At 42.4% G+C, this 25558-nt stretch overlaps 1 protein-coding gene across 3 annotated transcripts in view; it reads right to left on the bottom strand.

The window, feature by feature from the left end:
• The window catches only part of LOC137344837 (extended synaptotagmin-2-like), a 191333-nt gene that overhangs the window by 97880 nt on the left and 67895 nt on the right, over positions 1-25558 (bottom strand). For all 3 annotated transcript variants that reach the window (XM_068008032.1, XM_068008038.1, XM_068008047.1), the window contains exons 2-4: positions 19799-19840; positions 9141-9275; positions 4664-4740 (exon numbers count right to left, since the gene is read on the bottom strand). In XM_068008032.1, coding sequence (XP_067864133.1) covers positions 4664-4740; positions 9141-9275; positions 19799-19840 — 254 coding nt within the window. The remainder of the gene's footprint in view (positions 1-4663; positions 4741-9140; positions 9276-19798; positions 19841-25558) is intronic.

Raw genomic sequence — 25558 nt, 5'->3', positions numbered from 1 at the left:
ACTATGACATCACTCCATACAGCAATGCCCTCAGGCCAACCATCCTCAACTAATGATCTCCCCTTAGTAATTAGGTCAGGAGTGGGACAGTTCACTGACAATTCCACAGCCTCCAGCTCCATTCACAAACACTCAAATAATGAAGCAGCTCATACCATTCTACAGCAGGTCCTGGACCAACATTCAAGGTTGGACTGACAAGTGCCAGGTAACAACCATTTCGAACAAGAGAAAGTTCAGCCATTTCTCCCCTGAAGTTCAATGGCACCTCCATCGCCAATTCTCCCATATTCAATAATCCAATTCCAGTGTTCATATCCATTCACAACTCCTCTGATAGTGAAACAGCACATGCCAGCCGACATAAAGGCCTGAGCTAACATGTGGCAGGTAACATCCGCCAAGTAAGGACCAGGTAACGATCTTCTCAAACAGGAGAAAACCTAGCCATCTCCTCCTGACCTTCAACAGTGGCACCACCATCATCAAGTTCCCGAAACATCAATATCTTCGGGGGGGGGGGGGGGGGGGGGGAGGGAGAGGGGGGGTGGTTACTATTTGACCAGAAGCTTAACTGGACCAGTCATATCAATAATGTGGCTAATGCAACAGGCCAGAGGATGGGTACTCTGCAATGAGCGGCTCAGTTCCTAAACTCTCAAAGCCGATCCACCATCTACAAGGCTCAAGTCAGGAGTGTGATGGAATACTCGTCATTCCCCTGGATTAGTACAGCTGCAACAACCAGGACAGAGCAGTTCACTTGATCAGCGCCCTTGCCACTAAACTCAATATACACGCCCTCCATCAGTGGCGCACAACAACTCACCAAGGTTACCTGGACATCATGTCCCAACTCAAGACTTCTTCCACTGAGAAGGACAAGATCAGCAATGTCATTGGAAACTCATCACCTCCAAGTCACCTATGTTCCTGACTTGGACATATATGGCTGTCATTCCTTCATTGTCTCTGGGTCAATATTCTGGAATTCCGAACCTAACACCATTATAGATGCACTAACACCACATGGGCTGCCACCATCTCAGAGCAACGAGGAATGGGCAACAGGTTTGGCCTTGCAAGCATCGCCACATCCAGAGAACAAATTTTAAAAATGACAGAATTTATGACTTTAAAACGGAACCGAATTACGTTTGCGCAGCTTGCTTGAATTATGTCCCATCCTCTAACCCCACTTCATCTGAAGAATATAGTGTTCACCCTCCATGTACAATGCCACAGGACAGCGACTAATACATTAAAAGTCTTACATATTTTGTCTGGTCCAAGTCCACAAACCTTGTTTTGTGTACCATGCTTTATTAATGAAAGACAGATATGTCAACCCGTTCACAACAGAAATTCCCTATTGAAACATTTATAATGCAACTCTGAACAAACATTTATAACCGGAAAACCCATCTAAACATGTACACATTTCACCTTTACACTTTGTTATGAACCAATCCAATCACTCAATAGGATTTCTTTTGCTCTAACCTGAATTTCAAATGTCCAAAATAAAGTTTTGAACAAAATAAATTAAACAAAAATGTATTTCACAACATAGAATCATAGAATGGTTACAGCACAGGAGGCGGCCATTTGGCTCATCGAACCTGTACAGGCTCTTTGTAACAGCAATCCAGTTAGACCCATTCCTCCGTAGTCCTGCAAATTTTTTCCCTTCAAGTATTTATCCAATTCCTTTTTGAAAGCCACAATTGAATCTGCTTCCACCTCCCTTTCAGGCAGCACATTCCAGATCATAACTACTCACTGCATAAAAAAGCTTTGCCTCATGTCGTCTTTGGTTCTTTTGCCAATCACCTTACATCTGTGTCCTCTGGTTCTCGAGCCTTCCGCCAATGGGAACAGTTTCTCTTTATTTACTTTATCTAAACCAGTCATTATTTTGAATACCTGCTCTAAGGAGAACAACCCCAGGTTCTCTATTCTATCCATGTAACTTAAGTCCCTCATCCCTGGAACCATTCTAGTAAATCTTTTCTGCACCCTCTTTAATGCCTTCACATCCTTCCTAAAGTGTGGTGCTCAGAATTGGACACAAGGGACATGATTTTGACCCCGAGCCAGGAAGGAAGCGGGGTTCAAATTGCCGACAGGAAACCTGTAAGTACGGGTTTTCCGGACGTCCTTACGATTTTGACGTAAGGACACCTTTTTTTGCTTTGGTTTGCCGTCCGACTGGCCGGCCTGATTGATCGGCTAGCCTCAGTCAGACGGGAGACCAGTCAGGAAGAGGACGTGTTCAGGTAAGTCTTCAGGTAAGTTTTTGTTTGTATGGATGGGTGAGGGGGGGGGCATGGGCGGGCACGAGAGGAGTCAGTCACGGGGTGGGGGACCTGTCGGGATCGGGAGTCATCGCAGGGGTCCGCGATCATTGTGGGGGGAGGGAAAGGAGAATCGGGGTCTGGGTCCGCAATCACTGGGGGGGGGGGAGGGGGGCTCACTGCGGGTAGGCTTGTTGGGACTGGGAGAAGCAAGCCTGCTCCTCCGGGCCCACAAGCTGTGCCAGTAAAGCACCTGTTAGTCCCAGGCCTTCTTGTCTCCTTTCACGAGGCGTGAAAGAGAAGGCCCAGGAATCCCGGCACCCCCCAGGGTTGAAATCGGAAACTGGGGGAAAAAGGAGGCCCGCAGCCTCCTTGAAAGGTTTTAAGGCCCGACCTGGCCCTGCCCTCGTCCTGCCAAGGTGAAAACCGGAAATGGGCAGGTTGGAGGTGGGTCGAAAATGGTTGAAATTTTGAATGCCCCTCCACCCCCAACCCACCTGTTTATCACAGTTAAAATCATGCCCAATACTCCAGTTGTGGCCGAACCAGTATTTTATAAAGGCTCAACAAAGGCTCCTTGCTTTTGTATTCTGTACCTCTATTTATAAAGCTCAGAATCCCATATTTTTTTTAAAACCACTTTCTCAACCTGTTCTGCCAACATGATTACAATTTCCTATTGAACTGGCATTTAGTAATCTTTTAACACCTTCCTTAGGCAATAAATGGGTCAGGTTCCAGTTAGAATCCCATGTCCAGTTCTGGTCCCTTCACACAGTGGGAGAGAGATGCCCTAGAAAAGATTCAGAGAAGGGCCACTAGATTAAAAGTTTAAAAACCCTCAGTTATCACAATAATGATATCAGGGAGTTGGAGCTGCTTACTGTAGAAAAGCAGAGATTTCGGGGAGACTTGATTTAAGTATTTAAAATGATGACGGGACTTGACTGTGTACACATGGACAGATTATTTGAATTAGATAGGGAGAACAAACAGACAAGCGTACGAGTTAGTAAGCATGGAACTAGGTTAGACGTCAGGACGTTTTTCTTCTCACAGAGGATCGTTGACCTTTGGAATAAATTGCTGGATCGTGCAATGAGTGAAGATTCACTGCAAATCTTCAATGGGGATCAGGACGAGTTCCTAGAGGTTTATAACACTGCATACAAAAGGTAGGTGGGATGCTGGGTAATGCAGCCCGTGGTCATTGTTATCTCCCGGAACTTGTTTTGATCTCCTTCTGGGGATGGAGAGGAATTTCCCAGAATTATCTTCTTTTTTGCCTCTCCCGGGAAATTACAATGGCTGCTAGTGGGTAGGTGTACTGGAGGTTGTGTTACCTAATTGCAACACGATTGAATACGACAGACTGAATGGACCGTCTGATGTTTTCCCGTCCACCATTTTTGTACATTCACAAGTGATAACATTTAAAGTGTAACAAATGCTATTTTTCTGTTACAAACTGCACATGATCACACCAGGCGTGATTTTTTTTTGTTAGCAGTTCGAAAACAAAGCAAGAATATTTACAGTAGTTGGGCCGGGTGGAGCCAGGTCAGGGAAGGCGAGCGGGGCTAGGCAGAGCCAAGTCAGAGAATACTACTAATCGTTGCAACTCATGGGCTATTTCTCATTATGGGTTTTATGACACTACAATATTATTCTGAATATCCATCCTGGCATTTCACAGACATATCCACAGTACTGCTAAAATTGAACTCTCTTTTTCTCCAACAGCACAGATATTTTTAGGTATGAAAAGAATGAACTGAGAAACATCCCATAATGTTAAAGGCTATATTAATACCAAGCAGTTCACCCAATGGCTCAGCAAGTTTATTAAGTGAGCAGCTCAGCCATGCAGTCCATGAAGGTCTCAGGTTGAATCTCAAGTCTGTACAGCTTGCAGATCTCAGCCCGGGCAGTGATGGAGATATTACAGTTGGTTTCAGTTGCCCTGAATTATGAAGGGAAAAATAAAGTAGGGCTCTTACACCTAATCGCTCCTCAGCAATCTGTAATAGTGTGAGTGTGAGTGTGCAAATGTTTGGTGAGCACAAAATCAACTGCAATACCCTGTGTGGTCAAATAATCAACCCACATTCCTTGTCTTGGAGGATGGCCACTTGGATCAAGTGCCAAAAGAAGCCTGGTATTAGTGGAACAGTCAACAAGGAGTAAATTCCTTCAGGGAGGGAAGGAAAGAAAACAATGGCAAAAAATATTAAATAATCAGAACACACGAAGGAGAATCTCAGGCTGGTCCAACTCTGGATTACTGTTCTTCTCCAGTTTTAGCACTCAAAAAAAAATTAAATACAACTAACCTATAATTGAATGGGTTTTATTCTGTAAATTACCTGATTTGAAGGTCTAAGATAATTTGTCTGTTGTCCACGTTTTCGGTGTACGTTTTTATCCCATCGATCCGCAGAGGCTGAAAAGAGATGAACAAAGAGATAGCAGTGAACAGTGCCTAAGAGTCTGGAAAACCCTCCCCAGCAGCTGGTAACCACAGACTTTTGTAAAATCCTTTCAGGAAATTAAAAACAAAGTCCATAGACATTTTTTTTCCAATGTAACATACACAAATAAAAGATGCTGTTGTTCTCCGACATTATTTGTAGTTATTCCCAAGCTGTTACAACAATTTATGCAGCATCTTTCACGTAGCAAAACATCCCAAGACCTTCACAGCTGGGTGTCAGACCCAAACAGATGGAGGAGAGAAATTAGGTGAGGTGGCCAGAAGTATGGTTGAAATCATAGGTTTTAAAGAGGCTTTTGAGAGGGTAGAGGGAGGTTTGTGAAGGATTTGGTGAGATTGAAGGGATTAGGAGGGAGTTCCAAAGTATGGGGATAAGATTAAGGTTCTGCCACTGGTGGTAGAGCAGAGGGAGCGGAGAACACACAGCGGACCACAGTTGCACGAGTGGAGGGAGTAAGAAAGAATGTAGGGCTGGAGGAATTGCAGAGCCGAGAAGGAATATGACATGAATGGATTTGTAGATGAGGACTTTGAAAGTGATGCGTAAGGGGATCAGGAGCCAAAGGAGGTTGACAAGGACAGAGACAGTAGGTGTACAATGGAGTCGAGGAAGTTCTGTACAAGTTGTGAATTTACATCAGGAGGAGCTTGGCCAATTAATGAGCAGACTGTTTGAAATGCAGGGTTTGAAAGTGCTGAAGGCAAGAATGAGGGGTTCAGCTGCAGTAGTGATGAGGTAGGGATAGAGACAGATGATATTTTACAGCAGAAATAGGCAGTCTTGATAATAGACTGGATGTAGGGTTTGAAGTTTAACTCCAAGTCTAGCAAGGACGGGCAGTTGGATGCGGGTTTAGCAGACACCCCTAAAAAGGTGTGAAAATTCTGGAACGGCTGTACAGGGTGGCTTCACTCATCAATGCTGAGCAGCAAAATCCACAGCTTGATGCTGGACAAGCTATTGGTAGCATAGCAGCTATCAGAGAATGAAGGTTGGTGAAGGAGTGGTAAATCTGGGTATCATCGGCATAAAGCGGAAAGTTAATCCCATGCTTAGGGAGAATGTCATCGAAGGGCAATATATATATATATATATATATATATATATATACACAGGAAATAGAGGGATTGGAAGGTAGCAAATGTAACATCGCTGTTTAAGAAAGGAGGGAGAGAGAAAACAGGGGACTACAGGCCAGTTAGCCTGACATCAGTCGTTGGGAAAATGCTGGAATCTATTATTAAGGAAGTGGTAACAGGGCACTTAGAAAATCATAATATGTTAGGCAGAGTCAATATGGTCTTATGAAAGGGAAATCGTGTTTGACAAACTTAGAGTTTTTTGAGGATGTAACGAGCAGGGTAGATAAAGGGGAACCAGTGGATGTCGTAGATTTGGATTTTCAAAAGGCATTCGATAAGGTGCCACATAAAAGGTTGTTATGCAAGATAAGGGCTCATGGGGTTGGGGGTAATATATTAGCATGGATAGAGATTGGTTAATGGACAGAAAACAGAGAGTAGGAATAAACGGGTCATTTTCAGGTTGGCAGGTTGTAACAAGTTGGGTGCCACATGGATCAGTGCTTGGGCCTCAGCTATTTACAACCTATATAATGACTTAGACGAAGAGACTGAGTGTAATGTATCCAAGCTTGCTGACGATACAAAGCTAGGTGGGAAAGTAAGCTGTGAGGAGGACACAAATGGGGTGACTTTAGGAGGCAAATGCGGGTGCATTGGGGGGCGGGTGGGGGCTCCGAAAATCACGCAAATCCCGTTTGGGTTTGGAAGCCGGCTCCAACCCGCCAGCTTCCGAGTTTCCCAGGAACCCAACCTATGTGCGCGCTGATGACCCAAAACCGGAAGACCCGCCGGCAATTAAAGCCGGCGGCATGACAGTTAAAGAGTCAAATGTACCTCATTGAGGTACTTAAGGCACTTTACCTGTGACAAACGAAGGGATCAGAAAGAGTTTCTTTTAAACTTACCTGGGCGGCTTGCCCACCGCGTCTGATTCACGCCTGGTGAAACTTGGCGTGAAGGGCCGGATCAGGGAACAAGAAACAAAATAAATTACAGAGTAGATGCTAAGAGGTTATTTCCCCCTGGCTGGAGAGTATAGAACTAGGGGGCATAGTCGCAGGATAAGGGGTCCGCCATTTAAGACTGAGATGAGGAGGAATTTCTTCACTCAGAGGGTTGTGAATCTTTGGAATTCTCTACCCAAGAGGGCTGTGGATGCTCAGTCGTTGAATATATTCAAGGCTGAGATTGATAGATTTTTGGACTCTAGGGGAATCAAGGGATTATGGGGATCGGGCAGGAAAGTGGAGTTGAGGTCAACGATCAGCCATGATCTGATTGAATGGCGGAGCAGGCTTGAGGGGCCGTATGGCCTACTCCTGCTCCTATTTCTTATGAACTTATGTTCTGGGCACCGCACTTTAGGACAGATGTCAATGCCTTAGAGAGGGTGCAGAAGAGATTTACTGGAATGGTAGGGTTGTTCTCCTTAGAGCAGAGAAGGATAAGAGGAGATTTGATAGAGGTGTTCAAAATCATGAACTGTTTTTATAGAGTAAATAAGAAACTGTTTCCAGTGGCAGAAGGGTTGATAACCAGAGGACACTGATTTAAGGTGATTGGCACAGGCACGATGGGCTGAATGGCTTCCTTCTGTGCTGTAACATACTAAGACAATATGACAGCATTGGACGTGTCGAGTCTGGAGTTGATAAATGCATGGATGAGAGTTTCAGCAGCAGATGGACTGAGGGAGGGGCGGAGGTGAGCTATGTTATGGAGGAGAAAATAGGCAATCTTTGTAATGGAGAGGATCTGCGATCAGAAATTCAGCTCATGGTCGAATAGAACGCAGAGGTTGCGAATAGTCTGGTTCAGGCTGAGCGATTGGCTTACGATAGAGATGGTATCAGAGGCAAAGATACAGTGCTTGTGGCAAGGGCTCAAGATGATGGTTTTGGTCTTCCCAATGTTTAGCTGAAGCAAACTGCAGCTCCAAAACTGGATGTCAGACAAGCAGTAGAGAGGGGTAGTAGAGCGAGGGCAGTCCCACCAAGATGAATGGTGTTGGAAGAGCAACGTGTTGGAGGAGCAAGGTGTGCTTCATCTTGTCAAAGGATGCATACTGGTTGAGGAGGGATCATGCACACACAGATTTTTAAAAATGTAACAACTTGTAATTTATACAGCACCTTTAATGTAGCAAAACATCCCAAGGCCTTCAAAGGGATAATGCATCAGTCACAGAGGATATAATTTGTGATGGTGGTTTTGAAAGGGAGGCGTACAGTACCTGAGGTGAAGGAACCATTTACAATGTCAGCAAGTATGGGGGCCAGAAAGAGTTGGACATTTAGCAGTTTGGTGGGAATGGGGTCAAGGGAGCAAGAGGTAGGTCTCATGGATGGGATGAGCTTAGATAGGGCATGAGGAGAAATGACGGAGAAACTAGAGCTTTGGAAAAGGGAGCCTGAGGGAGGTTTGGCTTAGTAAGAAAGGAGAAGTAGCAGAGGTATCTGAACAGATAGTCCCAATCTTAATGACAATGAAGTCGATGAGTTCTTTGTACTTGTTGCAGGTGAGGGTGAAGGGCGGCTGGGAAGAGGGGTTCAAGTTGATAGTGGAGAAAAGAAGCCGGGGGGTTATCTTGGCTCTCCAGGATGATCCTGGAGTAGTCAGTAGTTTTGGCCAGAGAAGAATAAAGATTTATGTGGCCCAGTGATATCTGGTGATGGATGGCTAAACTAGTTTGCGCCAGATAAGCTCAAGTCTACGGCCCTTGGTCTTGAGGGAGCAAAGATGGGGACCGTATCAGGGGGAACAACCAGGATGGAAGAGATAAAGGTTTTACTGGGGACAAGATTATCAAAGGTGGAGGTAAGGGAGTGGTTGAGCAAATCGACGCTGCAGAAGTACCATGGCAAATGGAAGGCCAAAGGCTGGACAGTTGGAAGTTTGAAAATGCAATTGTAAATGACTTGGAGGGGAGTTTGTTTCCCAGGGATGGATATAAAATCAAGTGGGGTTGGAAGGGGGTAGGGGGATGTGGGTGGTGAGGAATACAAGGAAGTAGTTTGAGGTGGCCTTGTCAGTGATTGAGACCATGGGAGGAGAGAAGCCATAGAAGATAGTAAGGTTGAGGGGGTGGCTGTGAGTATGGAAGGAAACTTAATATGGAAAGAGAGATTTAGGGAAAACAGGAGGAATGAATTCAAGATCCCAGTGTTTCCTGCTGAACTAGTCAGTTAAATTATACGTAGGAGCGTTTCTTTGCTTCAGTTTCTCGTGTAAAGTGCTAGATTTCCGGTGTGGCCAATACTCACCTTGTTTCCCATGTCAACCTTCGTGAAGCTGAAGGTACTAAGATGGCTGTTGGCACCCTTCACAGCCGGTTCAATGGTCTCTTTCAACAGTTTCTCCACAAATTGAGAGATAAATGGCCACATGTGTTTTACTGTCTAAAAGAAATTAGAATAAAATACAAATTTATAAACCAGAATCGGGTCACAAAATGCAAATCCAGCGCATTAAATAGACAGCATTATTTAGAATCATAGACTTTAACAGTACAAGAGGCCATTCAGCCCAACACACCAGTGTCAGCTCTGAAAGAACTACTGACCTTGTTCCATTCCCCTCCCGTTTCATCATACTCAGATTTTTCTTTTTCAAATATTTATCCACTTCACTTTTAAAAGCTGTTATGGATTCTGCTTCCATCACTACATCTAGTAGGGCATTCCATGTCCTAACAACCTTCTGTGTAAAAAATATCCCCTAACCTCTCATTTTGGTGATTATCTTAAATATATGCCTTCTAATTCCGACTCAACCAACCAATGAAAATAATTTTTCCTTATACATTATATATTTTGAACATCCCGAACAGATCTCCTCAACCTTCTCTGGTCAAATGAAAAGAACCCAAGTTCCTCTCATCTCTCTATCATCTTATAATCTCTTCTAGACTCTCTCCATGTCCTTGACATGCTTCCGACATTAGGGTGCCCAAAACCAGACACAATCTTCTAAATGTGGCCTAACCAGTGATTTGTAGAGGTTTAGCATTACCACTGTTCTTTTTTTTTACTTAATGCCCCCATTTATAAATTGTCCGATCCCATGGGCTTTTTAAAAAAAAATCAACTTGTCCTCCCATTTTAAAGATTTGTGTATCCGAACCCTGTTTCTCTGCTCCTATTTTCCTTTCGAAGTTTTACCATTTAGTGTACATGTCCTCTCCTTCCTCCCAAAATCTATTACCTCGCATTTCTCCACAATAAATTTCATCTGACATCCATCTGCCCAATCTAATAATCTATGTCCTCCTGTCGCTTACAGTCCTCTTCAGTTAACTGCTTTCCCTACTTTGGTGTCATGTGTAAAATTTCATCTTGTGTCGCCTATATCCAAGTTCAGACCATATTATAGTTATGCTGTTAAGAGCAATGGTACTAAGACGGACCCCTCAGGATCATCAACATTCACATCTTTTCAGTCTGAAAAACAACATCAACATCTACTCTGGTTCCTGTCCTTTAACCAGTTTCCTATCGATTAATACTGTGGGCCTTAACTTTATTAAGAAGCCTATGTGACATCTTAACGAATACCTTTTGAAGATCATTATATACAACATCCGCTGCCCTTTCTTGATCAATACCTTTAGCTACTTCCTCAAAGAACTTGTCTTTACAAAACTATGCTGGCTGTCCTTAATTAATCAATGTCTTTGAGTATTAATTTTATCCCGTATTATGGTCTCTATATTGCAGTGGGTTGTACGGTTTGGCATTCGTTCCCTTACCTGCTTCTATTTTTTCTCTGCCCTACATAAAGCACCTTGGGACATTTTCTATGTTACAGGCACTATAAATTATTGTTGTCAAAACTGGTGTGTAAGTCACATTCTCCTTTTTTCTGTTCTTGACTGGATAGCAGTGCATGATTGTCATTTTAACAAAATTTCTCTCACGAGGGATTTTACAGATTAAGTGTATTAAAAAGATCAGACTTTTTTTTACAACAATTAAAAGGAAACTTCAAGGAGTCAAAGACTAATACTCTTAAATGGACGATCGGGAAAGTGAAATGTGTAAGAACATATAAATGTAGGAATGAGAAACAGCCATTTAGCCCTTAAAACTTGCTCCATAGGAATAAAGGAACAGGGGTAGGCCATTCAGCCCCTCGTGCCTGCTCCGCCATTTGATAAGATCATAGCTGATCCGTGATCTAACTCCATATACCTGCCTTTGGCCCATGTCCCTTAATACCTTTGGTTGCCAAAAAGCTATCCATCTCATATTTAAACGTAGCAATTGAGCTAGTATCAATTGCAGTTTGCGGAAGAGAGTTCCAAACTTCTACCACCCTTTGTGTGTAGAAATGTTTTCTAATCTCACTCCTGAAAGGTCTGGCTCTAATTTTTAGACTGTGCCTCCTAATCCTAAAATCCCCAACCAGCGGAAATAGTTTCTCTCTATCCACCCTATCCGTTCCCCTTAATATCTTATAAACTTCAATCAGATCACCCCTTAACATTCTAAACTCTAGAGAATACAACCCCAATTTGTGTAATCTCTCCTCGTAACTTAACCCTTGAAGTCCAGGTATCATTCTAGTAAACCTACGTTGCACTCCCTCCAAGGCCAATATGTCCTTCCGAAGGTGCGGTGCCCAGAACTGCTCACAGTACTCCAGGTGCGGTCTAACCAGGGTTTTGTATAGCTGCAGCATAACTTCCGCCCCCTTGTACTCTGGTCCTCCAGACATAAAGGCCAGCATTCCATTAGCCTTATTGATTATTTTCTGCACCTGTTCATGACACTTCAATGATCTATGTACCTGAACCCCTAAGTCCCTTTGGACATCCACTGTTTTTAACAACCTCACATTTGCCTACATTGAATTCCATTTGCCACAGTTTTGCCCATTCACCTAATCTATCAATATCCCTTTGTAATTTTATGTTTTCATCAACACTGCTTACAATGCCACCAATCTTTGTGTCATCGGAAAACTTAGATATGAGACTTTCTATGCCTTCATCTAAGTCGTTAACAAATATTGTGAATAATTGAGGCCCCAAGACTGATCCCTGCGGGATTCCACTAGTCACATCCTGCCAATGTGAGTACCTACCCATTATCCCTACTTTCTGTCGCCTTTCGCTCAGCCAACTTCCTAACCAAGTCTGTACTTTTCCCTCGATTCCATGGGCTTCTATCTTAGCTAACAGTCTCTTATGTGGGACTTTAATCAAATGCCTTCTGGAAGTCCATAAAAATAACATCCATTGACATTCCCCTGTCCACTACTTTAGTCATCTCTTCAAAAAATTCAATCAGGTTTGTCAGGCACGACCTACCTTTCACAAATCCATGCTGGCTCTCTGAGAATTTTCAGTTAGTTAACCTATCCTTAATTATAGACTCCAGCATTTTCAAAACTTGCTCCATCCTCTAGGTCCTGTTCCCTGGCACCCGGTTTGACAGACATTTTCTGAAATTTCTCAGCATTGTGCTTTTTCCTAGTAAACTGACCATCCAGTTGACATTAAGTGTGTATGATATTTAAAGGAAATTGTGCAAAAAGCATTTTAAAATAAATTGTAATTTCAAAAATGAATGAAAATTGGTAATTGGTACTGAAACAGTAAGATAGTAGAGGTGAATGAGTGGCTGGAGAAGTGGTGCAGGAGGGAGGGCTTCAGGTTCCTGGGGCATTGGGACCAATTCTGGGGCAGGAGGGACCTGTACAAGCCGGACAGATTGCACTGGCACAGGACTGAGACCAATAACCTCACAGGGAGGTTTACTCGTGCTGTGGGGGAAGGTTTAAACTAATTTGGCAGGGGGAGGGGAACCAGGATGTGGCAGCAGAGAGGAGAGACAAGGTGCAAAGAAAACTAGGAGGGATAAATAGCAGCATTATTCCCATAAGGAGGAAAGATAGGGCATCCAAAGCTGGAGCTCCCTGGATGACAAAGGAAATAGAGGTTAAAATAAAACAGAAAAAGGAGGCTAATGACAAATCTCAGGTACAGAATACAGTAGAAAACCAGCCAGAATACAGACAGTGCAGTAAATTGAAAAAGGATATAAGGGCAAAGAGATAATATGAGAAAAGATTAGCGAGTAACATAAAAGGGAACCCAAAAATATTTTATAAACATATAAAATGTAAAAGGATAGTTAAAAGGAATGGTGGAGCTGATTAGGGACAAAAAAGGAAATCTTCTTGTGGAGGCAGAGGGCATGACTGAGGTACTGAATGAGTACTTTGCATCTGTCTTCATAAAAGAGAATGAAGTTAATGTCGCAGTATAGGAGGACAGTGTATAGATACTAGATAAGATAAAAATATCTGGAAAGGAGGTGCTAAATAGGTTGGTTTCAGTCAAAGTTAACAAGTCTCCCGGTCCAGATGGGATGCATCCTAGGTTGCTGAGGGTAGCTAGGGTGGAGATAGCAGAAGCTGTGACCACAATCTTTCAATCCTCCTTGGATACGGGAGTGGTGCCAGAGGATCGCAAAATGTTACATCCCTGTTCAAAAAAAGGGAGGGGGTTAAACCCGGTAACTGCAGGCCAGTCGATCTAAAGTCAGTAGTGGAAAACTACTCGAGGCCATTGTTAAGGACAGAATTAATTCTCACTTGGAAGCATAATAAGGGACAGCAAGCACGGATTTGTTAAAGAAAAATCCTGTCTGACTAACCTGGTTGAGTTCTTTGATGAAGTAACAGAGGGTTATGAAGGTAGTGGAATAGACGTTGTATATTTGGACCTTGAAAAGGTATTTTATAACGTACCACGTAACAGACTTATTCGGAAAACAGAAACACATGGGATTAAAGGGACGGTGGTAACTTGGGTACGTAAATGGTTATGGGATAGGTGACAGAGAGTAGTGGTGAACAGGTATTAGATATTGGGTTCGATATTAGGGCCAATGCCTGTTATATATAAATGACCTGGACTTGGGTATAGAGAGTACAATTTTGAAGTTTGCGGATGATACAAAACTTGGCAACGTAGTAAATAGTGAGCAGGACAGTCATGGACTTCAGGAAGGCATAGAATGACTATCGAAATGGGCAGACACATAACAGATGCAATTTAATGCGGATAAGTGTGAAGTGATACACTTTGGGAGGAACAACATGGATGTGCAGTAAATGGTACTATTTTGAAAGGGGTGTAAGAACAGAGAGATCCAGGCGTGAATGTACACAAATCTTTGATGGTGGCAGGACAAGTTGAGAAAGCCGTTAAAACATATGGGATCCTGGGCTTTATTAATCGAGGCATACAGTACAAAAACAAGGGAAGTTATACTAAACCTTTACAAATCAGCCTGAGCTGGAGTATTAAGTACAATTCTGGGCACCACAATTTAGGAAAGTTGTCAAGGCCTTGAAGAGGGTACAGAGGAGGTTTACCAAGATGATACCAGGGATGAGGGATTTTAGTTATGTGGAGAGATTGGAGAATCTGGGATTGTTCTCCTTAGAACAGAGAAGGTTATGGGGAAACTTAACAGAGGTATTCAAAATTATACGGGGCTAGGATAGAGCAAGTCGGGAGAAACTGTTTTCTCTGGCAAGTGGGATGGTAACCAGAGTTCACAGACTTAAAAGAATTGGCAAAAGAACTAGAGGGGAAATTAGGAGAATTTTCTTTCACACAGAGGGTTGTTAAAATCTGGAACACACTACCTGAAAGGGTGGTGGAAGCAGTTCCATTGGAACTTTCAAAAGGCAACTGGACATGTACTTAAGGAGGATTAATTTGCGGGGTCATGGGGAAAAAGCTGGGGTGTGGGACTAAATTGGAGAGCTCTTTCAGAGAGGCGGCACAGGCACGACAGGCTGAATGGCGTCCTTCTGTGGTGTAAGATTCTATGATTCTAATTGCTTGGGATTATAAAAATGATTAGCTGGAGTCAACATACAGAAAATGTGAAAATGGGTCAGTCGTGATGGTTACAGCAGCAATCACTACAACAGGGTCATTCCAAACACACACAGTACAGGCTCCCAATTAGATGAATGGGACATGGCAACAGGCCAACCAGTTAAAATGTATATATAATAGAATCAATTCAGCACATTTTAAGTTGTCAAGAGTGTGAATCTTTGCTCAGTTTATGCTTTGGAATATGTGTGTCAAATTCCCAGGAGTACTGTACTTGAATGACAACAGCATAACCTTGAGTTATCAGTTCATCATTCTGACTTTGCCTGAAGTGGCATGAAAAAAAGAAAGCAACAGTATAAACTATAATTTTGTTTTAATTAACTTGCAAATATTACCTTTGCACAACTGCAAGACTTTAGTGGGTAAGCTTTAAGTGACTAAATGCAGTCAGACTTTATATATAAACATAAATCAGGACTAAGACCACTTGGCTCCTCTTACCTCATCCTCTATTACATAAAATCTCACATGACCTGGGGGTGTAGCTTGAACAATAAATTTTGCACAATAAAAACAGTAAATGCTAAATTTCTGAAATTAAAAACAGAAAATGTTCGAAGTGCACAGCAGGACAGTCATCTGAAAGGTATGCACACAAAACAAGATAACCTGTCTTTTCTCTTCACAGATACTAACTGTTCCGCTGTGTGTTAGCAGCATTCCCTGTTTATATTTTTTAGTTTTTGAACGCTAGCAGCCATGTTGTTGTCCTGCACCCACTCAAAATCTGCTGGTCTTTTAACCTATGGCCTCACTACGTAACCTTCAGTATTTTTAAACTCGCACAGTATTGGCTATACCATTCACATAGATAAGCTCAATGATGCAGGAGTTTATTTTTAAAAAACGAATAAATTCAGTAAACTACAACATGCTGTTTTTTTGATTGAGCTCGAGAGCTCGGGACGGAGGACAAGAAAAAAAAAGGAACTTGGTTACAAAAAAAAAGACTGGCAAAGCGACTTGTCGAATTCAGTGCAGAAAAACTGCTTTTATATGACTAAAAGAATTAATGGCTGTGACTTGACTTCATTACCTTTTTAATTTTACTTCTGACTAATCTGTTTGACTCTCCTTCAATTTGTCATCCATTCCAACCATCCCATTTTTTTTTTCTCTCAGTTATTTTTTAGGACTCAGGACAGGAAGAAAGAAAGAAATTGTCTTTATACAGCATCTTTCATGTCATCAGGGTGTCCCAAACGCTTTACAGCCAATGAATTACTTTTGAAGTGAAGTCACTGTTGTTTTGTAGGCAAATATGGCAGCTAAGTTGCATGCAGTAAGGTCCCACAAATAGCAGAGATAAGTAACCTGATAATTGATTTTGGTGGTGTTGGTTTTGGCCAAGATACCAGAAGAACGCCTTACTCTTCTTTGAAGAGTGTCATGAATCTTTTATATTGTTTATATGAACAGGCTGACAGGGCATGGGTTTAATGTCTCACTTCTAACAATGCACCCCTTCCCCACAATACAATGCTGCAGTGTCAGTGGAGATTACGTGCTCAAGTCCTGCAGTGCGGCTTGAACCCACAATCTCCTGACTTGGAGGCAAAGTATATTTACTGAAAATTTACGCAGAATTTTTAGTTTTAATAGTCTACTGTGATGTAAGAGCAATAGTAGCTTTACTGTTCCTCTCAAATTTTCGTAAGTATGGGGCTTGAGTTTTTGAGTTCTAAAGAAAGAGAGAAGTTCTAAGAAGGAATCCCACTGAAAAGTACAAAATGTTAAACGGCATATAGATAAAATAAAACCAGATTATTACTTCAAAGTAAGTAAGGAAAATAGGGCCAGACGCAGAAATAGAAATTAGTGAAAGTGAATGAGAAAATCAGGTGCCCTCCAGTCGCTTGGCTAATTAGCCATTCTTCTTTTACAAGCCTGAACAGCGAGTTTCAGCAGGCTATTCAATCTTGCCAATCTGTCCTTGCTCAATGTCCGTATAAGTATATTTCCAACAGGGATTGATGGGTCGTGATGAGCAGACACCCTACTCAATCCCACTTCCCTGAATCTTAAAAAGATAGCAAATCAGGACTCAACACTTCAAAAGTCCCTGCAGAATAAAACTATACACTCTGCCGCATCGTGGCATCTAATTGAACACCGAATAATTCCATTGTTTTCCCCTCTATTTTATTGCTTGGTAAATTATTCAAAATATTTATCACTGCCAGTAAAGAAAACTTCCTGACACCAGTTAGAAGAATTTTTTCCACACAGAGTTAATATAACATACAGCTATTTACCACAAGTAGCTATTGAGGCAGAAGCTATTTTAAAAAGAATTTGATAAGTATTAAAAGACCAGAGAGGGAAATTGTAATTAAGTATCTCCCACAGCTGGTCGCTATTTGTTCTGCTGTTTATTCCAAACAATTAATCTGAGCTTTCATCCTACTGAATCTAGTCAATACATCTGAAAAGTTGATGACTGCCATTCAGTTTAATTTTTTTCAAAAATAGAATTAAAGCCATTCACCAACACCTAACCAAACTAGAATCAGCTTTCACACATAGACCAAAGCACAATACAAATGGACACTTCACTGTTAACCCACTCTTCCCCTTTCCTGCAATACAATCAAAAAACAGAAATGGGTTTTTGATTATGCTGCAAATGAACTTCACATGAATAATTGTGCACTCTCAAGCCTAAGCCAATAGCTGCCAGACTTCTGTTACAATATACACCATTCCATGCAGGAGATACTAGACTTCTCTGTAATTGAACAGTGGGTGGCCTTTAAGGAGGAGAAGGTTTGGGTACTGTCTAGGCACATTCCAATGAGGCAGAAAGGTAAGGCAACTAAAGCCAGAGCGCCCTGAATGACAAAAGAGATAGTGAGTAAGATGAAATGGAGAAAAAGGGGCATGTGACAGATGTCAGGTTGATAACACAAGTGAGAACCAGGCAGAATATAGAAAGTTCAGAGGGAAAGTGAAAAAGGAAATAAGAGGGGCAAAGAGAGAGTATGAGAATAGACTGACAGCCAATATAAAAGGGAATCCAAAAGTCTACTACAGTCATGTAAACAGTTAACGGATAGTAAGAGGAGGGGTGGGGCCAATTAGGACCATAAAGGAGGTCTACTCATGAAGCCAGAGGGGATGGTTGAGGTACTAAACGAGTCTTTATCAAGGAAGATACAGTTGAGATACTGGATGGACTAATAATTGATTAAGAAGAGGTACTTGAAAGGCTAGCTGTACTTAAAGTAGTTAAGTCACCCGGTCCGGATGGGATGCATCCTAGGTTGCTGAGGGAAGTAAGGGTGAAAATTGTGGAGGTACTGGCCATAATCATCCAAACGTCCGTGGGTACGGGATGGTGTCAGAAGACTGGAGAATTGCAAGAATAAACCCAGCAACCATAGGCCAGTCAGTTTAACTTCAGTGGTGGGGAAAACTTTCAGAAACGATAATCCGGGACAGAATTAACAGTCACTTGGACGAGGGTGGATTGATTAGAGAAAGCCAGTACGGATTTGTTAAAGGCAAATCGTGTTTAACTAACCTCATTGAGTTTTTTGATGAGGTAACAGAGGGTAGACGAGGGCAATGAAGTTGATGTGGTGTATATGGACTTTCAAAAGGGATTTGATAAAGTGCCGCACAGTAGGCTTATCATCAAGATTGTGGCTCATGGAATAAAGGGGGCAGTAGTAACATGGATACAGAATTGGCTAAGGGACAAGAAACAGAGCAGTGGTGAACGGTTGTTTATCGGACTGGAGGGAGGTGTACAGTGGTGTTCCCCAGGGGTCGGTGCTGGGACCACTGTTTTCTTGATATATATTAATGACTTGGACTTGGTTGTACAGGACACAATTTCAAAATTTGCAGATAACACAAAACTTGGAAGGGTAGTAAAGAGTGAGGAGGATAGTGACAGACTTCAAGGGGATATAGACAGGTTGGTGGCATGGGCGGATGAAATTTAATGCAGAAAAATGCGAAGTGATACATTTCGGTAGGAAGAACAAGGAGAGGCAATATAAACTAGAGGGCACAACTCTAAAAGGGATACAGGAACAAAGAGATCTGTGGGTATATGTGCACAAATCGTTGAAGGTGGCAGGGCAGGTTGAGAAATTGGTTGAAAATGCACACGGGATACTGGGCTTTATAAATAGAGGCAGAGAGTACAAAAGTATGGAAGTCATGAAGAACCTTTACAAAGCACTGGTTTGACCACAACTGGAGTATTGTGTCCAGTTCTGGGCACTGCACTTCAGGAAAAATGTGAAGGCCTTAGAGAGGGTGCAGAAGAGATTTACTAGAATGATTCCAGGGATGAGGGACTTTAGTTACTTGGGTAGATTGGAAAAGCTGGGGTTGTTCTCCTTGGAACAGATACGGTTGCGGGAAGATTTGATAGAGGTATTCAAAATCACGAAGGGTCTAGACAGAGTAGATAGAGAGAAACTGTTCCAATTGGCAGAAGGGTCAAGGACCAGAGGACATAGATTTAAGGTGAATGGCAAAAGAACCAAAGGTGATATGAGGAAAAACTTTTTTTTTTTAAACACAGTGAGTGGTTAGGATCTGGAATGCACTGCCTGAGGGGGTGGTGGAGGCAGATTCAATCATGGCCTTCAAAAGGGAACTGGATAAGTACTTGAAAGGAAAAAAACTGAAGGTCTACAAGGAAAGGGCGGGGGAGTGGGACTAGCTGGATTGCTCTTGCATAGAGCCAGTGTGGACTCGATGGGCCGAATGGCCTCCTTCCATGCTGTAACCTTTCTATCATTCTGGCTTACAAATCAAATAGCCTAACAAGATGTGCTGAGACACAATTGTAACAGGTAGCTTTTGAAATGGACGCTGATGGTGCAGAAGGCCCGGTGAGTTTGTGCATGAGTGTTAACAGGAGAAATACATTTGCCTCAAAGTTGGCTCCATTACATTATATAAATAATTCATTTCTACACTCTCTGGATAGCATTTATAAAAAGTACCTTCCTCAAAAATCAATCAAAATTACAGTACCTTGTTTATCCATTCTACCCTCTCCACGTCTGGGAAGTTAACCTGGAATGACAAAGAGATTATGTGTAAGTACAAAATAGCAAGAAAAATAAAGTGGAAAAAATTAGCAGGAACTAAGTCGGGGGGGGGGGGGGGGGATATTTCAGGGACTGTGTGAAGTAGGATTTTAACTCCAATACAATCTGAAAATAATGACTGAGTATTGAGCCTTAGTTCCACTGAGCTGAAAAGAAACCTTGCTCTGCAATGACTGACAACGACAGAGAAAATGGTTGATAATAGTACGTCATACGAAGAAGCTTCAGAAACTAAACACTTCAAGTATATCCAATTTCTGCATTGCTGATGTTGACCTTTACTTTAATACTGGAGAAACGGCAAAAATTAGCCCCTAACTTATTCATAAACTGCAATGCCACCCAATAATGAACACAACTGTAATTGAATACTGTACTGGTAATTCATTACACTTCACCTCACCCTAAAAATTGTATATTGTTTATAGTAGCATTCTGTTCTATTAGCAGAGCCAGTTTTCGGCACACATGAGCCAGGATTGCCGACAAATATTGTTTCTGGATTTTAAATGTTTTATTCACGTGAACAGACGTACCTTCTGAATATGTGACAACAACAGATGGGATTTCCAGATTTCCCCTTCAGCACTTGGGACAGTCCTTGAAGAACTTTGGAGTCATGCTGAGCCAAGCCAAGTAGTAATAGCCATGGTGACGCATAAAGTGGGGGACTGTCAGCATATTAGTATCAAGATTGCATTATCAAATGCTCCTGGGGATACAAATATGCACTGCACTCAAGTGTACTCTACATGGACCCTCACTCTGGATTCATATAAGAACATAAGAAATAGGAGCAGGAGCCTGCTCCGCCATTCAATAAGATCATGGCTGATCTGATCCTAACCTCAAATCTAAATTCATGTCCAATTTTCTGCCCGCTCCCCGTAACCCCTAATTCCCTTTACTTCTAGGAAACTGTCTATTTCTGTTTTAAATTTATTTATACGCCTAGTCACTAAATACAGTAATGGGAAAAAGTTGGGTGATCCTTGAAACATTGCAAAATTGCCTCTTGGGGAGACGTGCTTACTGCATTGCTTCTGAAATCACTTTCTGATGTCAATCACGGGTGAAGTACGGCACGCTTAAAATCCACAGCTTCCAACTGTAGCCTTGTGATGCAGTGCGACAGTTACAGAAGAACTGTTTGTTCCTGTGGCAATATGTATTCAACATTTATCCCCATTTATATCTTTCAGTAATTTGTTGCCAGAATTCCCACAGAAATCAACAATGGCAATGAATTCTTAACTATCCATCGGCCGCACTGCTCCCATATTCGCGGCTGTGCTTGCTGCGGCGTGTAATAATTATTTTTCCAGCAAATTGTTATGTAAATTTGCATTGAAGTATTGGGGAGCACAGCGGTCTAACTTATGCCATTCGTCACCAACATCGTTATTGCAGCGAATTCAGGGCCATCGTCTCCATCTCTCACTTGCCTTTAGCAGATATTTTAATGTGCACATTCATACACTCTAGTGTTGCACTGCTCTGCCAGTCAAATTTCAGTTGCTGAAGAGTTGGTTTTTTTGAACATTAAAAATATCATGTACAGAGAAATGTGTGGTAAGAATTTTCAATGGGAATGAGAAGAGATACAAGAGAGGGAGAATATGTATGTAGCAGCTTCATCACACCTTTTAGGATATCCCAAAGTACCTCGCAGCCAATGAATAACTTGTGAAGTTACATTACTGTGATGAATGTAAACACAGAAACCAATATGCACACAGCAGAGTATTATAAACAGTGAATGAGATGAACGACAAATTATGTGTGTCTTTTTCTGGTGGTGTAAGTTGAGGGAGGAACATTGACCAAGAAACCAAAACGCCCTGTCCTTCTTCGAATCGGCGATGGGATCTTTTATATCCACCTGAACCACTGGAACAACTAGGTGGCATCTCAATTTAACATCTCACCTAAAAGACAATACCTGAGATGCAGCACTGAAATGTCAGCCTAGATTATGTGCTCAAACTCTAGAGTGACTTGAACCCACAACCTACTGATTCAGAAGTGGCTGTGCTATCAATTAAGCCAACCTTAACGCATTGTCACAAAAAGGGAAAGGGTGTTCAAACATGATGAAAATACAACCAAAAAGCTTATGGATGGGATATTTGTAATCCCCATTGCTGTTCTAACCTTGTGCTTTTAACATTACTGTACTAATAGAAGTCACATGATAAATTGTGTTAAAAATGCAATATGTAAAACTGTATAAGAATTTTTCTTTTATATAAAAAAAGTGACTAATTAGTGTTCAAGAGTGGAGCGTGTGAGGAGCAACACAGATCCATCAGAAACTATATAGATTTTGCTCCTGCACCGTTACCTCTGGAGTCCGCCAAGGATCCATCCTTGGCCTCCTCTTATTTCTGATCTACATGTTGCCCCTCGGCGACATTATCCAAAAAAACATCAGGTTCCACATGCTGACGACACCCAGCCCTACCTCACCCACCACCTCTCTTGACCCCTCCATTGCCTCTGATTTTTCATGCTGCTTGTCCAACATCCAGTACTGGATGAGCAGAAATTTCCTCCAACTAAATATTAGTTAGACTGAAGCCATTGTCTTCGGTCCCCACCACAAACTCCATTCCCTAGCCACCTACTCCATCCCTCTCCCTGGATACTGTCTGAGGCTCAACCAGACTTTTCGCAACCGTGGCATCCTTTTTGACCCGACATGAGCTTCCGAACACATAGCCACTCCATCACCAAGACAGCCTAATTCCACCTCCGTAACATCGCCTATCTCCACCCCTGCCTCAGTTCATCTGCTGCTGAAACCCCTTTGTTACCTCTAGATTCGATTATTCCAATTCTCTCCTGGCCAGCCTCGCACCTTGCATCCTCCATAAACTTGAGCTCATCCAAAACTATGCTGCCCATATCCTAACTTGCACCAAATCCTGTTCACCATGACCTACACTGGCTTCCAGTCTAGCAACTCCTCCATTTTAAAATTCTCATCCTTGTTTTCAAATCCCTCCATGGCCTTGCCCCTCCCTATCTCTGTAACCTCATCCAATTCTGGCCTCTTACGCATCCCTGATTTTAATCTCTCCACCATTGGCAGCCGTGCCTTCAGCTGCTTTGGCCCTAAGCTCTGAAATTCCCTCCCTGAACCTCTCTGCCTCTCTCTCCTCCTTTAAGGCACACCTTAAATCTGCTTTGACCAAGCTTTTAGTCACCTGTCCTAATATCTCTTTATGGTGTCAAATTTTGTCTGATATTGCTCTTCTGAAGCGCCTTGGAACATTTTACTATGTTCAAGGTGCTATATAAATGCAAGTAGTTGTTGTAGATGGGTTGGAAATGCATATTACCGAGGCTGCTAGTTTTATTTACAACATATAGTACATTTAATGTAAAAAAAATCCCAAGGGCGCTTCAGAGGTGTAATCAAAAAATGGACGCCGCCAAAGAAGGAGATCTTAGGAAGGGACGACCAAAAGCTTGGTCAAAGAGGTGGATTTTAAGGGGAGAGAGATGGAGAAGTAGAGAATTTTAGGGAGTGAATTCCAGAGCGTGAGGCCTAAATGATGAATGCGCAACTGCCAATGGTGAGGTGAAGATGGGGAGGGGACGCGAGCAGATGCACGAGGCCAGAGTCAGAAGAATGGAAAGATTCCGGGGCGGGGGGCGTTGTAGAAAACGGCAGATAGGAAGGGACAAGGACATGAAACACAATCATAGAACATTGGATGATCCAGCACAGAAAGAGGCCATTCAGCACATCCTTCCTGAGCTGGCTCTTTGAAATAGCTATCCAATTAGTCCATAGCCACACAATTTTTTCCTCTTCAAGAATGAGAATTTTAAATTTGAGACACTGGGGGACTGTGAGCTGGTGTAAGGATAGCAAGGTTAGCAAGGATAGAAGTCATGGGAAAACTGGACTTAGGGCAGGGTAGGATATGGGAATCAGAGTTTTGGACGAGCTGAAGTTCACGGAGGGTGGAGAGGATAACAAAGTCGAGTCTGGAGGTGACAAAAACATGGATGAGGGTTTCAGTGAGAGATGGGCCAAGTAGGATACAGAGACAGCAAAGTTACGGAGGTGAAAGTAGGCGTGCTTGAAACTGGAGTGGATATGGGGTCGGAAGCTCAGTTATCTTCTCCTTGAAAACAACCAGTACTGAGGTAATTTTTTTTCCCAACAGAACGAAAGAAAGAACTTGCACTTATATAGCACCTTTCACGACCTCAGGACGTCCCAAAGCGCTTTACAGCCAATTAAGTACTTTTTTTGAAGTACCGCTGTTGAGTTGTAGGAAACACAGCAGCCAATTTGCGCACAGCAAGTTTCCACAGATAGCAATGTGATAATGCCCAGATAATTTGTTTCAGTGACATTGGCCAGAACACTGGGAAAAACTCCATGGGATCTTTTACGTCCACCTGAGCGTGCAGATGAGGCATCTGTTTAACATCTCATCTGAAAGGCGGCACCTCCGACACTCCCTCAGTACTGCACTGAAGTGTCAGCCTTGATTTTATGCTCAAGTCCCTGGAGTGGAACTTGAACTGGTAACTTTCTGACTCAGAGGATCAGACAAGCACAGCTTAAAACTTCAAAGAACAGAAAGGTCACATGAATTATTAAAAATTTACTGATAAGAGTAAACAATTGTGTGCGTGTGGATTCAGATCTGTGTGTACTTGCACTTTGAGAGCAACAAAAACCTTCAGAATTGTTAAAAAGTAACTTTAAGATCACTGAAGCTGTACAACAAATACTGGAAAACATTTAACTGAAGTCACTACTTAAAACATTTGCCTAGACATGGCTGAAGGCCAGGTAACTCTTCAGCTTCTGCTTGATCTTTCAATGTTTTGGCTGCTGTGTTGCAGTCCCACTATCAGATGGCAGAAAACCATAACTTGCCACAAGAGGAATAATGGATCTTGTCCCTGCAACCTGCTGCTGAGGCACAGAACAGTGGGCCCATCCAGGTGCTTGGCCACATCTCCTCTGGTAAAAAGTATTGAGGGATTTTGTTTGCAGTCCTGCCTGGTGCCATTTTTCTGAAAACTGAAGGTTCACTCCCCCATCTTCCAACAATCAGGTAAGAAGTCAACAACTCCAATCTCGATGCACTCAATTTAATGGAATGAGGAAAACAAAACCATCAGCAAACTCAATGTGCAGGCTCTCTCTCCCTCCCCCTGTAAAATTATCACCAAACCACTTGCATCTCATAGGACGGTCGAGATCCACGTTTCAAAAACTTGTAGCATTAGGCTTCTGATGAAACAGATTCTTGCTCCGATCAATAAAAAGCCACTGAGCTACACCCAGTGAATATTTCATGCAGTCTAATGTCTGCAACACAATTAAAAAATCAATAAAATTGGTTGAATGTCTTATTGCACTTTTTCCAACAATATTACAAAATGAGACGATTTGAAAATCTTGAAGATTTGACTTTTGGGGGAAGGGGGGTGCCATTGTAACCCTACCCGCCCCAGCATAAGGCAGGCAAGCAAGCAGTTCAAAAGCCCCGGGTTACTTACCCGCTGGAAAGCTGCTCGAATCCGCCATTCCAATTTTAACAGACTGTTCTGGACAGGCGACTAAGCTGCTTGCCCAAAGCTGGCAGGGTCCTAACTCACATATGCCAATTGGGTGCAACGACAATCAATTTTAAGTTCGACTGGGGCA

Source organism: Heptranchias perlo, chromosome 2 (genome assembly GCF_035084215.1).
Source record: "Heptranchias perlo isolate sHepPer1 chromosome 2, sHepPer1.hap1, whole genome shotgun sequence".
NCBI classification, from domain to species: domain Eukaryota; kingdom Metazoa; phylum Chordata; class Chondrichthyes; order Hexanchiformes; family Hexanchidae; genus Heptranchias; species Heptranchias perlo.
This window is presented reverse-complemented; position numbering and strand designations above follow the sequence as displayed.